Below are 13,751 nucleotides of genomic sequence, written 5' to 3'. Positions count from 1 at the left end.
ATGAAAACAATAAAAAACTTGAATTACAAAAAAAAAAAAAAATCATGGATGTGGCATACCAAGTCAAATGGTACCCAGTTTCACTAAAGTTCGGCCATTTTGGGCATCAGCCATTTTTAATTGTGTGTTAAGATGCTGGATTTTAAATTGGCCACCGGAAGGGGCTATCAGGTTTTACATGTGTATAAATGATTGTACTGTATATTATGCAATGTTTCACACATACACATGTTATTCATATAATATATTAGACCTCCTAATACTTAACAGTTTTGCCTCAATAACCACTAGTGTCAATCAAATCATTAAATATTTGTGATTATTTAAAAAATAAAAAATAAAAAAAAAAACAGTGTAGTACAATTCTCTGGACTCTCTAGGTCACAAATTAATCAAAAAATATGTTGAACTCTTTTATTTATTGAATGTGGCTATTTTAGCTCCTAAAGGAAAACACTTTATGAAATTAAGTGAGCACATCCAACATATATCATTCTCAAGAAGCATGGAAAATTTAATGGAGATCGGACAATAGATGGCACCATCCAGTTTAAATGTTTAAAAATTCTAATTTTTATACAGAAAATTATCATATATTTCTTAAAATTATCTTGCGTTTTCTCTGATTTAGATGCTTATAAGCTTGCATAATATTAAGTAATATATTTTACGCATGTCCTCAAAGGCCCAACCCTGATATATTTAGGGGTCAAGCCCTGAAGGGGCAAAGACCCCACTTGTATTCATTATTATTATTATTATTGTTATTATTATTATTATTCAATGTAAGTCTATGGCAGCCCATAGAACCATATAATAAAAAGTTGTGAAATGTGACATATAGATAGAGGACAGTCTGAAATGTTACCAAAGCAAATTTGGAGTCACCATCTCAAACCCTCTAGCGCCACTAACAGGTCTAGCACCACCAACAGGTCTAGCGCCACCAACAGGTCACTCATATGTCTGCTAATAACTTTTGAACCGTAAGAGAAACAAAATTCTTCTTTCCTCTGATTCCTTGGGTCGTGCCAAGTCGATTGCACCCCATGGTTTCAATTTCTGCCCAACCAGATTTTCCGCCATCTTTTTTTAACGCCATCACCAATTTTTCTGAATTTTTTTTTTTTTTTTCGAACTCCTCCTAGACCATTTGTCCAATTTTCACCAAAATCGAATCACATCTCCGTCAGACCATGTGGGCAAAAATTATGGAATTCAAGTTGATTAGTCACACTGTTCTTGAATAACCTGCAAACGAATTCAAAGGTGAGCACGCCAAAATGGACATGAAGCTATATCTCCGTAACACTTTAGCATATTCAGACCAAACTTAGTATATGTCATAGCCATCATGACTTGAGGGTATCTCCACAGTCTTGGAACAGCACTACCTAGTGCTCACGAGATATGAAAAAAGCATATTTTTGCTTATAATTTCTGAACGGTTTGTCTTAAAATCATGAAACTGGTCTCTGCAGCATACCGAGTCGAATGATATCAAATTTTCCTACGTTGGCCATTTTGCGTGTTGGAGATTTTGAATTAGACATAAAATGCTGTATTTTACAAATGCCTTGGTGTGTCGTTATGAAAATCGGTATGTCATCTGCACCATGCCCTGAAGGTACCCAAAAAGTTTCAGGACAGCTTTTCCACAACTTGTGGTCAAAACATATAATGCAATTCCAAAAAACGCTAATAACTTTTGACTACTTTTGCCTATTGTCATGAGAATGGTCTTGTTAGATTCCTTGGGTCATGGCAAGAACAATAATACCAATTATGCCATGGTCGGTGCAACTTCCTGTTCGCCATTTTGAAATGCTTTCACACTCCATCACTTTTTTCAACATATTTGTAGGTCTCTACACTCCATGATACATTTTAGAATTTGGAGTCAGTCATTGAATCACACTGAAGGCCAACACCTGATGTGTTTCTGAATCGATTTTAGACACAGGTCTGACCTGTGTCAAGAAAAGTAGAAAAGTAGGCATTTCAGTGCTCTGCGATGCGAGCTTACATGCTCTGTATAGTGGTGCATGTGGATTGTGGGCAGGCTCCATGCTTACTTGCTATTGGGATCTGAATATTAATTATTTTCCATGTCCCCATCACCCCATAACACAAATACTTTCTAAAGTCTGCCAAGCCATTTTAAATTCCTACCCTTTGGTCCCTTTCTAGTGCATTGGTGTTTCTGAGATGCTGAGTATGCAACTGGCCGTTTCTTCACTGATGGCCAGAGGCTCCCCAACACTGATGTTAGTCACCAGGCTCTACCTTGCTGAAGACACAAAGTTTTTCAACAAAAGGGGTCTGACAGGGAGCTACAGAAACTTCTCTTAAATGCTGCAGAGCTGTGTGGTGCCACATGGGCACAGTAAGTGTTCAGCCCCTAGAACAGGTTCAGAACACATGAACCACAAGAACTGAGTGTGATGTGGCCTGTAAGTTCTTTTTACTAGTTCTGAGACTTTGCCACGTGTTGGTTTGCTAAGACAACATTGTGATGGACAATTACATTAACCATCAGGGTGACAGGGTGGAAAATGGCCAGCCAGACCACCTGTGCTTTTGGGTTTGGCTCCTCTGTATGACTCGCCAACTGAGTACTGCAACTCATCAGTGCAGGAAACACTTCAGAACACACGAGACATGCCACTCTACAAGGAGTGTCTTCACCTCAATGGCTTTATTTAAAGGTGTGTCACTCCAGGACATCTGTGATGCTGGAGCAAACCTGTGATCCAACATGTGGCAAAGTCTCAGAACTAGTAAAAAGAACGTATAGGCCACACCACACTCAGTTCTTGTGGTTCCTGTGTTCTGAACCTGTTCTAGGGGCTGAACACTCACTGTGCCAATGTGGCACTGTGCATGCTCTCCAGGTTAAACAACATTGTCCCTCCCAGAGGTGTGATTGCGAAAGTCATCTCTGATCACCTTTCTGGTTAGTTCAAAGGTAACTCCCATTCCTAACTGTTTGGCATAAAACAATCAGGGGACATTTTTAGCATATGTTATCTGGGTGATTCTCACTTCCTGTGGTGGTTTGAAGGGGTGAAACAGAAAGCTAGTTATGTGTGTAACTATGGTTCTATGAAGCTTGATAACCTCACCCAAAAGCAGCACATAGTCAGTGAGAAGGTTCCCGGGAAAGATTTATTTAGAGTTACATGATGATATCCAGGTATTAACTGTATTTAACTGAACCTGTCAGATCACAATCTATTCACCCCTGCTTGTTATGTCATGGGTAAATTGAGGTCATCACTCACCATGATGGTGGATCTGGCATCATAGGCCACACGCTTGAGTCTGTGAAAAAATCCGTCCCCTCCATAAGCCTGTTCATGTAAACAGAAAGACAATGAAAGTGGTGTTAGTGGTCTGAACAAAGTACTGCTGAATACTTTTGTCATTTAACAGTAAATGTCACTACCTTCATGTTGTCAAGTGAATAATAATAATAATAATAAACCTGCAAACAGCATTTTCGGGGGCCAAGCACCCAGAATTGGTGAGCCACACATTCACAGACATGCTACAATTGCTGCCTAAGCAATCACAGGAAAGTAGAGCCATAACTTTAGGCATAGGGATTCAAGATTTGTAGTTTTACTCGTGATGTGTATGTTTTGACCACGGACAGTGGTGGAATTCTCTGACTGTAGGAGGAAACAAGATGAACAAATGGGCAGCAGGGTGGCATTGCTGCAGCATTGTTTAGACAGGTCTCAGGACGATGTGAGCCAAATGTGGTGAAGATTGGACAAAATTTGGAGGAGGAGTACCAAAAATGGCAGTTAGATGTAAGCTTTTTTGGCATGTTGTTGTAACTTTTGACCAGTAGGTGGCGCAATCATGAAATTTGTTGCATGGCCTCAGGTTATGGTCCTGAAGATGCCTACCAAGTTGTGTGTCAGAATGCAAAAAGTCGCTGCTGAGATACGGCCTCACTTCCTGTTTGGCGAGTTCGCCATCAGATTTGTTGGCCCATTACGAAAGATCAACTAAAACAACACGACAGAGTCCAGCTCCTACAGGTTTTTTGTGTTTGTTTAAGGAATCACAAAATTTACTCTAGTATTGTTCAAACCAGGTAAGAAACCATTCTATGATTAATGCAAATATGCTCTTCCACACCAAGTTTGTGTAAGCCTGTTATTCTTTTGATGAACAGTACATTGTTTGCTGTAAAAATATTAAGTTTAGTTGTTCCAACCTTAAGGGTATGACAAATTGTGGCAGTCTGCTTCACAATTAAGAGTACACCAACAGAACAGGGCAAAATGGATGCCATGAGAGCTACTGATCTAGATGAGATGATAAGAAAATTGGGCCTGTGCTGTTTTCACAGGCTTATAGAGGCACACAGGATTGAGCAATCCCAAAACAATACTTATAGGCAGTAGAACATTTTACTGATAACCGATCTGTGGAGCATTCTAGGAACTTAGGGGAATTCCCATTGCTTCCACACTGATGATGTCAGCAATATTTGAAGCATATGAAGACAACCCTTTGGGGCATTTGGAGTGCTAATAGTACTAGAACCATTGGTTTAGTATTAGTATTAAACCAAAATTAATTTATATAGCACCTTGTCCACACTGCCATTCTTGTCCACTCATGCTTTTAAAATTTATAACTTTTGTCAATTTTGACAATTATAGCAATATCGACTTTTGTTTATAACTATAAATCTAGAGTGCATTTGCAATTAAAAAGTAAAGGTTTTACCCCACACAATATAGCACAATACAAGATACAAGAAAGTTAACACAGCTATATAGTATAGAGAATTTTATATAATTTTAGAAAATAGTAGTTGTGAGTAGTAAAATTTATGATTTCCCTAAATTGGAAACCTTATAACTAAGAGTAGAAGCAATATCTGGGGTCAACAATGGGATTGTCAGAACCAGCTTCTGTCATAGTTCAGCAAGTCTCTGTCTACAATTCTGAACTTTCTATGAGCATCTTAAAAGTGCATCAGAATGAATATTTTTTTGCAAATGTTTCATTTTTGGCCATTTTAAAGGACACATACAGTATTTAAAAATATAAGTCAGATACAGCCTTGATATGAGATGGACTACATGAGAAGTACACCGACTCTGGCCAGAAAGATTTACAAGAGCACAACTTTGTAAGATCATTATAACTGAAGCCACCAAAAACTGAAGAAAATGTAACTTGCTCACAAATTATCATTCATTTCTATGAAATGCATTTTAAAAACCTATGGGCAGATCACTACAATATTTGGGATTTGTCAGTCCTTTGTACCAAACTTTATATACTAAAAGTCAAATTGTGAGATCATGGTGCAACCACCTCTGGTTGAGTTGATATAAAACACCCAACAGACGATAAGACAACAACCACCTATGCCTGTTAGGTAAAGATGAAAACAAGACCAGCAACATTTTCAGAAAAGATGGCAAGAAAAAGCATGGAAAGTACTTGAAGACGAAGGAGGCAGACATAGGCCAAGAAAACACATACAAATGGTTAAGAAATACTGGACTGAAAGCTGAGACAGAGGGCTTGATTGTTGCTGCACATGATCTCGTAACTAGATCCTATCACCTTCAACAACTACAAGTATTTGTGTGTACACTTAAATGACAAACTGGACTAGAGGACCAACACTGATGCTGTGTACAAGACCCTTCTTGTACACAGCATCAGTGTTGGTCCTCCAGTCCAGTTTGAGCAGACTCTATTTTCTGAGGAAGCTCAGATCTTTCAATGTATGCAACAAGATGCTGGAGATCTTCTACCAGTCTGTAGTGGTGAGTGCCATTTACTGTGCTGTGGTCTGCTGGGGGGGCCAGCATCAGTGCCAGAGATACCAGCAGGATTAACAAGCTTATTTGCAAGGCTGGATCTATCATTGGACACAAACTGGAGACGTTTGAGTCAGTGAGGAACAGGAGGTCACTGAACAAACTGCTCTCCATCATGGACAATCCATCTCATCCACTCTACAACACACTACAGAGTCAGCGGAGCTCATTCTCCAAAAGACTCATTCAAATTCATTGTCACAGAGAACGTTACAGGAGTTCATTCTTACCATTTGCAATAACATTGTACAACAGCTCACCTGTGTGTGACAGATGATAACACTTTCACATTACACTACTACAAGGAAGCTATCATTTAGAAAGCTGTCATTATATTCTACATTTTCAAGGTTCTTCATATTCATCATTATTCACTACCAGTTTTCACAAGTGTACTTATGTAAATACTGATGTAAATCTGGTTAAATCTACACCTGTGTTCCATATCTGCACTACTATATTTAATTTAACTTATTGTATTTTATATTTTGTGTGTTTTTTAGGAATGAGCAGACTCGTACGTGTACGTGTTACAGCAGCATGGTCAGTAGCAAGATACAACACGTACACGTACACGTGTACGTGTACGTGTTGTATCTTGCTACTGACCATGCTGCTGTAACACAAGAATTTCCCTCATGGGATCAATAAAGTCTATCTATCTATCTATCTATCTATCTATCAAGGATGGTACTAATCCACAGTGTAGGATCTGCCAAGAGTATGAAGAGAATGTTGACCACATTATCTCGGGATGAGCTGTGTCTGTACTGGAAAAGACTGAATGCATCCATTCATCCAAGGCAGCAGCGGACATGCACTGGAACATCTGCAGGGGCTACAATATCAAGACAAAAGAGAAGTGGTATAAACACCAACCCACGACTGTCACAGAGAGTGACGGCATCACTATGGGACGTGGGAATCCATACCGACAGAGTGATCAAAGCCAATGGGCCTGACGTTATCATCAAAGACAAGAAGGAGAAGATGTGCAGGCTCATTGATATGCCAATTCCATCTGAACACAACACCTACACCAAAGTCACTGAGAACCTGTCCAAGTAGAAAGACCTAGAAATAAAGATGTGCCGAATGTGGGGTATGAAGAACACAAAGATTCCAGTTGTCATTGGAGCACTAGGTCTTGTGATGAAAGGTCTGGAAAAATACACCAACTGGAACTCAACAAGGATCATCATCCACAAACTCCAGAACATCATGCTCCTTGGGACAGCTCACATCCTCCGTAGAGGCTGCAGCTTGTTGCTTGCAGCCATACCAACCACTACTGCTGTCACTTGTGGTTATGTCTGTTTTTTTCATGGTCTGATATGAGAAGGTATTAACTAATGTAATCACCACACTGCCATTGTTTAAAAATATATTTCAAACTTAAGCCCAGAAAACCCTGAAACCATGGCTTTTTCCATTTTTGAGAGCCAGACAAGGTTGAACAGAAAATAAATGAAAACAGAAATTTAATCTGTGTTTTTTGAACACAGATTACAAGGGACATTGGATAACTGGTATCATAGAATTGGTCGAAGGAATTTGGAAAGATCCTATGTATGAAAGGCCCTTGCTGTATTTGCATATTATTAGTATTAGTATTAAAATGTGTCCGAGATAGAGAAACATTAAGCCCTGCAGTGCTGTGCATACAATGGTTAGTCGTATGCATTACCTGAGCTGTGCCATCCAAGACACTCCTGATGAAGCTGATCAGTTGCTCCAGACTCTCCATGGGCTCGCTGGGCAGGAAGTACTGCTCATTAGATGTGTTCAGGACAATGACAGACGGCACAGCTACCTCACTATGATACACACAAATCAAAAGCAGTATGACATGATTAGTATTTTTTGTTTTATACTAGTCAAGGGTAAAATTGAAAAAAAGAACAGTCACAGAAAGATTCAATGGAAGTGCAATGGGAATTGAGCAATATCCAGAACAGGGCACTGAGCAATATCCAGACACCGAAAATACAGAAAAGAACTGCAGCCAAGAACACAACAGATATGGACTCTCACTCTCAGGTCCCAAAAATGTGAGCAGTCTGCCAATTCTCTCACCCTACAAAGAGAAGTGTCTTTGTAATACACATGAATCTGTTATAAAACCTGCAAGAAATCACACAATCAGGAAGTCTGCTCAGACGTCAGACACCCAGCAACGTGCCCTGACAGAGAGAACAAGATGATAAAGTAATAAAATTGGATGATAATAAAATTGTTGCCAGAAACATGAACCACTACAAGATCAGGCAGCTATCCTGCAAACACATACAGTACACCACACTGGGGTGAAATGGAGAATAAAATGAAAGTACACAAAAATCACTTCAAAATATTTTGGCAGATATACTCATTTACAATGGTACAGAGTTAAAGAAAATAAAAGATAAAAATAAAATTAAATAAATAAATAAATAATTTTCCTTTTCCTTTACTTATTTGTGACAGTAAATGCTGTCCCCTGCTGTTTTCTGAATAAAACATGTACAACGACACACAGCTCTTTTCACAGTTGGGGTTTAATAATTCAACTTGAATTGATTTGAGAAATGAAATGATTTGAGAAACCTCCAGCTCTTGAAAGCATATAAGAGTTTGTCAGTTCTGTATAAAGTCAGAGGGTGAGAGATGGTTTTGTATTACTGTATCAAATAATATGCTGTAGCCATATGTAAACATGCTGATGCACTGACAGAATTAGAAATTAGGATCCTACATTATGTTGGACTGTTTTCTGTTTTTCACTCTATGACTGTCTGTCTAAATGGCAGCATTTCTTTGTGAGCATTTTTATAATACCAAGGTATTATTTAATAATAAGAATGTCCCACAAAGTTTTAACGAAACAATATAATTAACTACTAATTAATAGAGCAATGGGCCCTAGAAAAAAAATCATAGGCAAAGTCCAAAGAAGAAAAAGTGTCCAAGACTGAGGGTTGGATGACTGACTACACAACTTGGCAAAAAAATGAATGAAAATCCCACAGGACAAGATTAGTACTTAGTGAAAGACAGAATTTTTGCAAAAATGGCTCCTCTGACTCACAGAGTAATGCACACAAACAACTGACACTTTATTCAACCAAACCTTATTTCAACCAGCACACAATTCAGAACATGAGATTTACAAGGAAAGAGAGCACACAAACTTTTAACAGCTTTTCATTGAAAAATCACTCCTTTCTCCCACTGGAATTTCAGCACTGAGAATATGTACTTTACAACATGTACAAACACCAAGAGAGTGAGAGTGGAAGCTCAAAACACTCACTCAGATGAATAGTATATTTGCAAACATTCTTATCCACACTCATTCAGATGCAATTATGCATGTACCCGTAAGCTCACAGAGGCTGTTCATTTCAGCACTGCTAAAAACAGCTATCAGCTTGTAACAGCACGAGAAATCATGGCACATTTGATTTCTTCTGTTGGGTCACTGGGTGCCACTGGGTGCTCATGGACAGAGGAATAGAAGAAACTGAAAGATTAAGTGAGAGAGAAGAAAAATACTCACCCCATGATGAGGCTGTTGATGTAGTCATTACCATCCATATGGCCAAATTGGAAATCCCTGAACATTTTGAGAAAAAGAGTAAAATAATTTTTCCATGGAAAGTTTTGAATGCTAAGTATGTGCAAACAAGCCAGCAAGATAGAATTAAAAGCTCATATAGAAAAGATTTATCATTGCACTGTATTACTTGGTATTTTGGATCAATGTCCACAATATCCTACTCGATCATACATTACTATTAATGACGATACTTTTAACATTTTTTTAACACATTAGGTTCCATCTTTTGTTAGTCTTCAGCAAATTTTTCCCCTATTACACACTGCCCTGTTGTGTCAGTTCATTAATACGGCCATTTTCAAGACAATTATCAACCGCAGAATGTTTTCCAGGACACACACTTTTCATACACAATCTACAGTATAACTGTCACAGGCCAACACTACATTGAGGATATGGATCCAGAAATCAGTATACGCAGGTGGATTGACCATTTATAAGCTGTCTGTTTTTTTTTTCTCGCACTGAAATTATCCTCAGTTGAGAAAAATTCTGAAATTTAAAAAATGCTCACATTTCCCATTCCTATTGTTTCTTTTCATTTTCTCTTCATCTACCAATCCAAAAGAAACTACCAGTATAATTCATCTTAGTGATAATGAACTTAGTCCATGTGCAGGGGAGGAAGTTTTATTCAGTCTCATTTTTATGTCTCTCAGTTGCTTTCTTTTGGAAGGATTACAGAGTCTGTAGAAATATGTATGCTATATCCACCTTTTATTATTACATTAGCAAAGAGGACTTTATTAGTGTCTTTATTATTTTAAGTTGTAAGAACACAGACCTGTTGGTACACTAACAACTATAGTTTGCCAAATGTAATATATATATATATATATATACATATATATATATATATATATATATATATATATATATATATATATATATATATATATATATATATATGTGTGTGTGTGTGTGTGTGTGTATGTGTGTATGTTGTTACAATATATTTGTGCCAAAAGAAATTTGGTCTGACATGTTTTCCTTAATTAGGTGGAATTTGGGATTAAACTTGACATGAACAAAGATTAGTCTGATGTGAGGATAGAGTGCAAAGACACAACCGTAGCCTACAGAATCTATTGGAAGACATCTGTAGTGATATTTATGTAGGTTTATGTCAGTTGTCATGAAGGGCTTATGTAAGTGTCATGTCCACTACTATTAAGTAAAGTGTGTAATGCGCAGCAAGGCAGAAAGAAGGAAACAAGTGTGTGTTTGTGTTCATATGAGAAAAAAATTACAGAGAACATTACAGAGAAAAAATTACAGAGATTATTACAATTTCAGAGAAAAAAATTTTGAGAGAAACTGAGAGGCAATGACTACACATGTTATGGGCTATCCACGCTGATTCACAGTAAAACCACCTACTCAAAGAAACTCTCAAGAGGCAAGATCATGCTAGAAAGTACACAGTCTTAGGTTCCATCTTTTTGTGGTGCCATGACCAAAGATGGCTTCCTTCTATAAGAAATAAATTATTAGCTAATATTTTCTATTCTGATAAAACTCTATTCCATTATATTCTAAGTGAAAATCATCCTTCTTCATGTATCCTAATTTGTAATTAGACATGCCAATCATCATGATGAATAAATTAATATGCAAATTAGTCTATGACATTTTGAGCATGTTTTAGCTGCTTTCCTCTGAAAAGAGTTGGCAACACAGTTGGCAAATTAAATAAGATCCAAATATTCTGTCATATAAATGACTGAATTTTGTTTCTATTGAGTATCTTCTTACTCTCATCCTTTACCTGTAGAAGTTGTCCCTGTACTCGGTTGAAACTCTCTGTATGAGACTCTTTAACCTGAGGAAAGACGTGGACAGAAAACTCATATAAGACCAATTGGATTTCAAGGTGTGCTTTTTCTATAAAAAATCTTTTCAGCTGACAAGAAAAACTTAACTGGCACAGAGTAGCTCATCTAAATGCCATTCTATGTGTTGCCAAGGGAGTGTGTCTACCAGTGGGAGTTCTTGTGAAAATAAAAAAATAATAATAAATAGTTGATACCTCAAGCTTTCTTCTGTTGAAACCTTTTCATCAATTACGGCAATTGCTACCAATTTACCTGTCAGAGAGGGAAAGTGAAAATAGTAAGACAACAAAATTCCATAATCTGCACATTAATTATAGCTTCTTTTCATGCTTCATTACTAAAGGTCTTAAAGAGGAATGATGCAGCATAAAGAGATGTAATTGCATTAATGTGTTTTTGTACTGTTGGCATTTTACAGTAGTCGATAAGTCAGAATGCATGTGTGCCCCCTTGTGTTATAACATTATCCCTGCACTTTTAAACAGCAAATCATGATTCTAGTGACCAATATACAGTGGATCTGTATAAGAAAATTCACTCAATTATAACCACACAACACAGTGTCAGTGTTTTTAGTTTTAGTGTTGATAACGATATATTTTCAAGTCAAATATATTAAATGACATTAAATAACATGCACTTGCAGTGTTAAAGAGCATATACAAATGAAATTTGTACATTTGTAAATTTGTGTGGCTTATTTAACAGTAACCAAAAAAGCTTAGAATCACAGACTTTAAAGACACTGTACAAGAGATTCATTTGAATAACTCAGTGTTTGTCCCAATCAACATACAGGAAAATGGAAGCAGAGTTTGCATTATAAATTGCACAACCATTCTAAATATCAGCAATATCACTCCTCAGAAACAGCGCCTCTTTTCCTGTAGACTAAGGTATAGGAGTAAGGCCTGCGCAGGGGTGCTGGTGTTGCAGGGAACCCAGCCATTTCCAGAACCAATGGTGGGACGTGCCCCACCCCCAATCATTTGGGGGATTTCTCCCTTGAGTACTCTCAGCACAAGACCGTCAGGCAGGTCTTCGACCTAGTGAAATTAATTAATGGTCAACGAATCCAGCTCAACGTTGCACTGTCCCTACCATTTTCTGTTGTTAAGGAAAGACTATATTGAGTGATGTAGGACACTCAAACAAAAAAAGAGACAACCTAGTTGTTAGCCCCAAGGAGCCACAGGGAAATACTTTTCCATGCAGCTCGCCATAATCCTATGGTGGGGCATTTAGGGCAGGAGAAAACATTGAACCATCTCATGGCCCATATCTATTGGCCGGGCATTTGCGGAGATGTATGCTGGTGGTGTGCAGCATGTTGCGAATGTCAGCTGGTGAATCCACTGGCTATCCCAAAAGCCATTGTAAGCCTTCTACTGATCGAGGTCCACTTCAAAAGAATTGGAATGGACCTCATTCCATTAGAATGGAGTGCATGAGGAAATCACTGTGTGTTTTAATGAATTACACAAGACAAAGCCCAGCAACCCATGCTCTGCCAAGCCTTTAATGAGCTGTCTTCAGTTCTTTGTTCTTGGGGTGTATACTTGGAGGGATACTGTGGCAGACAGCTAAAATATCAATAACTTTGTCAGTGTCCAAATATTTATGGACTTGATGTTAAATGCTTTTTTCATCAATTGAAAAATTATTAAACCATATTAAAACCAAATAACAACATGATTTCCTTCCAAATTTTAACCTGGTTTGTTTGCTTTTTACAATAACGGCTACATTCATTTAGTGAATTACAATAATGGCACGACATTGGGAAATGTTTTTTTGTGACATATACACCAGTAGACCACAGTGTTAAGAGTACAATTAGTTCAGATTTGATTATCTCAGTAGTCCTTCACAACGGTATATCGTCACACCCCTACATATAATATAATGAAACAAATATTATGAGTTTTGTGATGCAGGGCAATACCTGTCTCCCCCAGCTCATAGAGTGTGAAGCCGTCAATCTGCAGGTAACCTTGGAAACGTTCCCTGTTCACCCATGATGCCAAGCTGCCATCTTCATACTCTATAAATCCCAACAAAAGCAGATTATAAACCAGCAAACAAATCTTAAATTAATCAGCTCTACTAGTTTGACATGGTATAAACAATACAGTTTCCATGTAAAACACAGTGTTATAAATTCTCACTCATGCAACCGAGTCACACTGAAACGCAGCAACTAACATTGAACTATCACTATTAGCTCTCTTGATTGATACGGGAGAGATTAAGTCATTCTTTCAAGTTATTTCAAAGCCTTTTAAGGCTCAATAGAGAGTAATTATTTGCCACTGGTGTTTTCTTTCCCTGTAGATGTGCACACTTTAGAGATGAACATGCTTACAGGAAATTAGTTATTATTTCTGTGGATATCCTCCCGCAGTCCAAAAACATGTAGGAAGGTGGACTGTCTATGCTAAAATTGTCCATACAGTT

General features: G+C 37.7%; 1 protein-coding gene across 7 annotated transcripts in view; it reads right to left on the bottom strand.

Moving 5' to 3' along the window:
• The window catches only part of lztfl1 (leucine zipper transcription factor-like 1), a 133,006-nt gene that overhangs the window by 79,981 nt on the left and 39,274 nt on the right, over positions 1-13,751 (bottom strand). For 4 of the 7 annotated variants that reach the window (XM_053228108.1, XM_026938243.3, XM_053228113.1 and 1 more), the window contains exons 10-15: positions 13,240-13,338; positions 11,384-11,450; positions 11,228-11,284; positions 9,400-9,456; positions 7,549-7,678; positions 3,285-3,353 (exon numbers count right to left, since the gene is read on the bottom strand). In XM_053228108.1, the coding sequence (XP_053084083.1) occupies positions 3,285-3,353; positions 7,549-7,678; positions 9,400-9,456; positions 11,228-11,284; positions 11,384-11,450; positions 13,240-13,338 (479 nt within the window). Of the gene's footprint in view, positions 1-3,284; positions 3,354-7,548; positions 7,679-9,399; positions 9,457-11,227; positions 11,285-11,383; positions 11,451-11,488; positions 11,547-13,239; positions 13,339-13,751 lie in introns of all 7 variants that reach the window. The other 3 variants (XM_053228110.1, XM_053228112.1, XM_026938242.3) reach the window with 1 other exon arrangement.

The sequence above is a fragment of the Pangasianodon hypophthalmus genome, chromosome 22 (genome assembly GCF_027358585.1).
Source record: "Pangasianodon hypophthalmus isolate fPanHyp1 chromosome 22, fPanHyp1.pri, whole genome shotgun sequence".
In the NCBI taxonomy this organism is placed as follows: Eukaryota; Metazoa; Chordata; class Actinopteri; order Siluriformes; family Pangasiidae; genus Pangasianodon; species Pangasianodon hypophthalmus.
The sequence above is the reverse complement of the archived record's forward strand: the minus strand, read 5'-3'. Positions and strand labels throughout refer to the sequence as shown.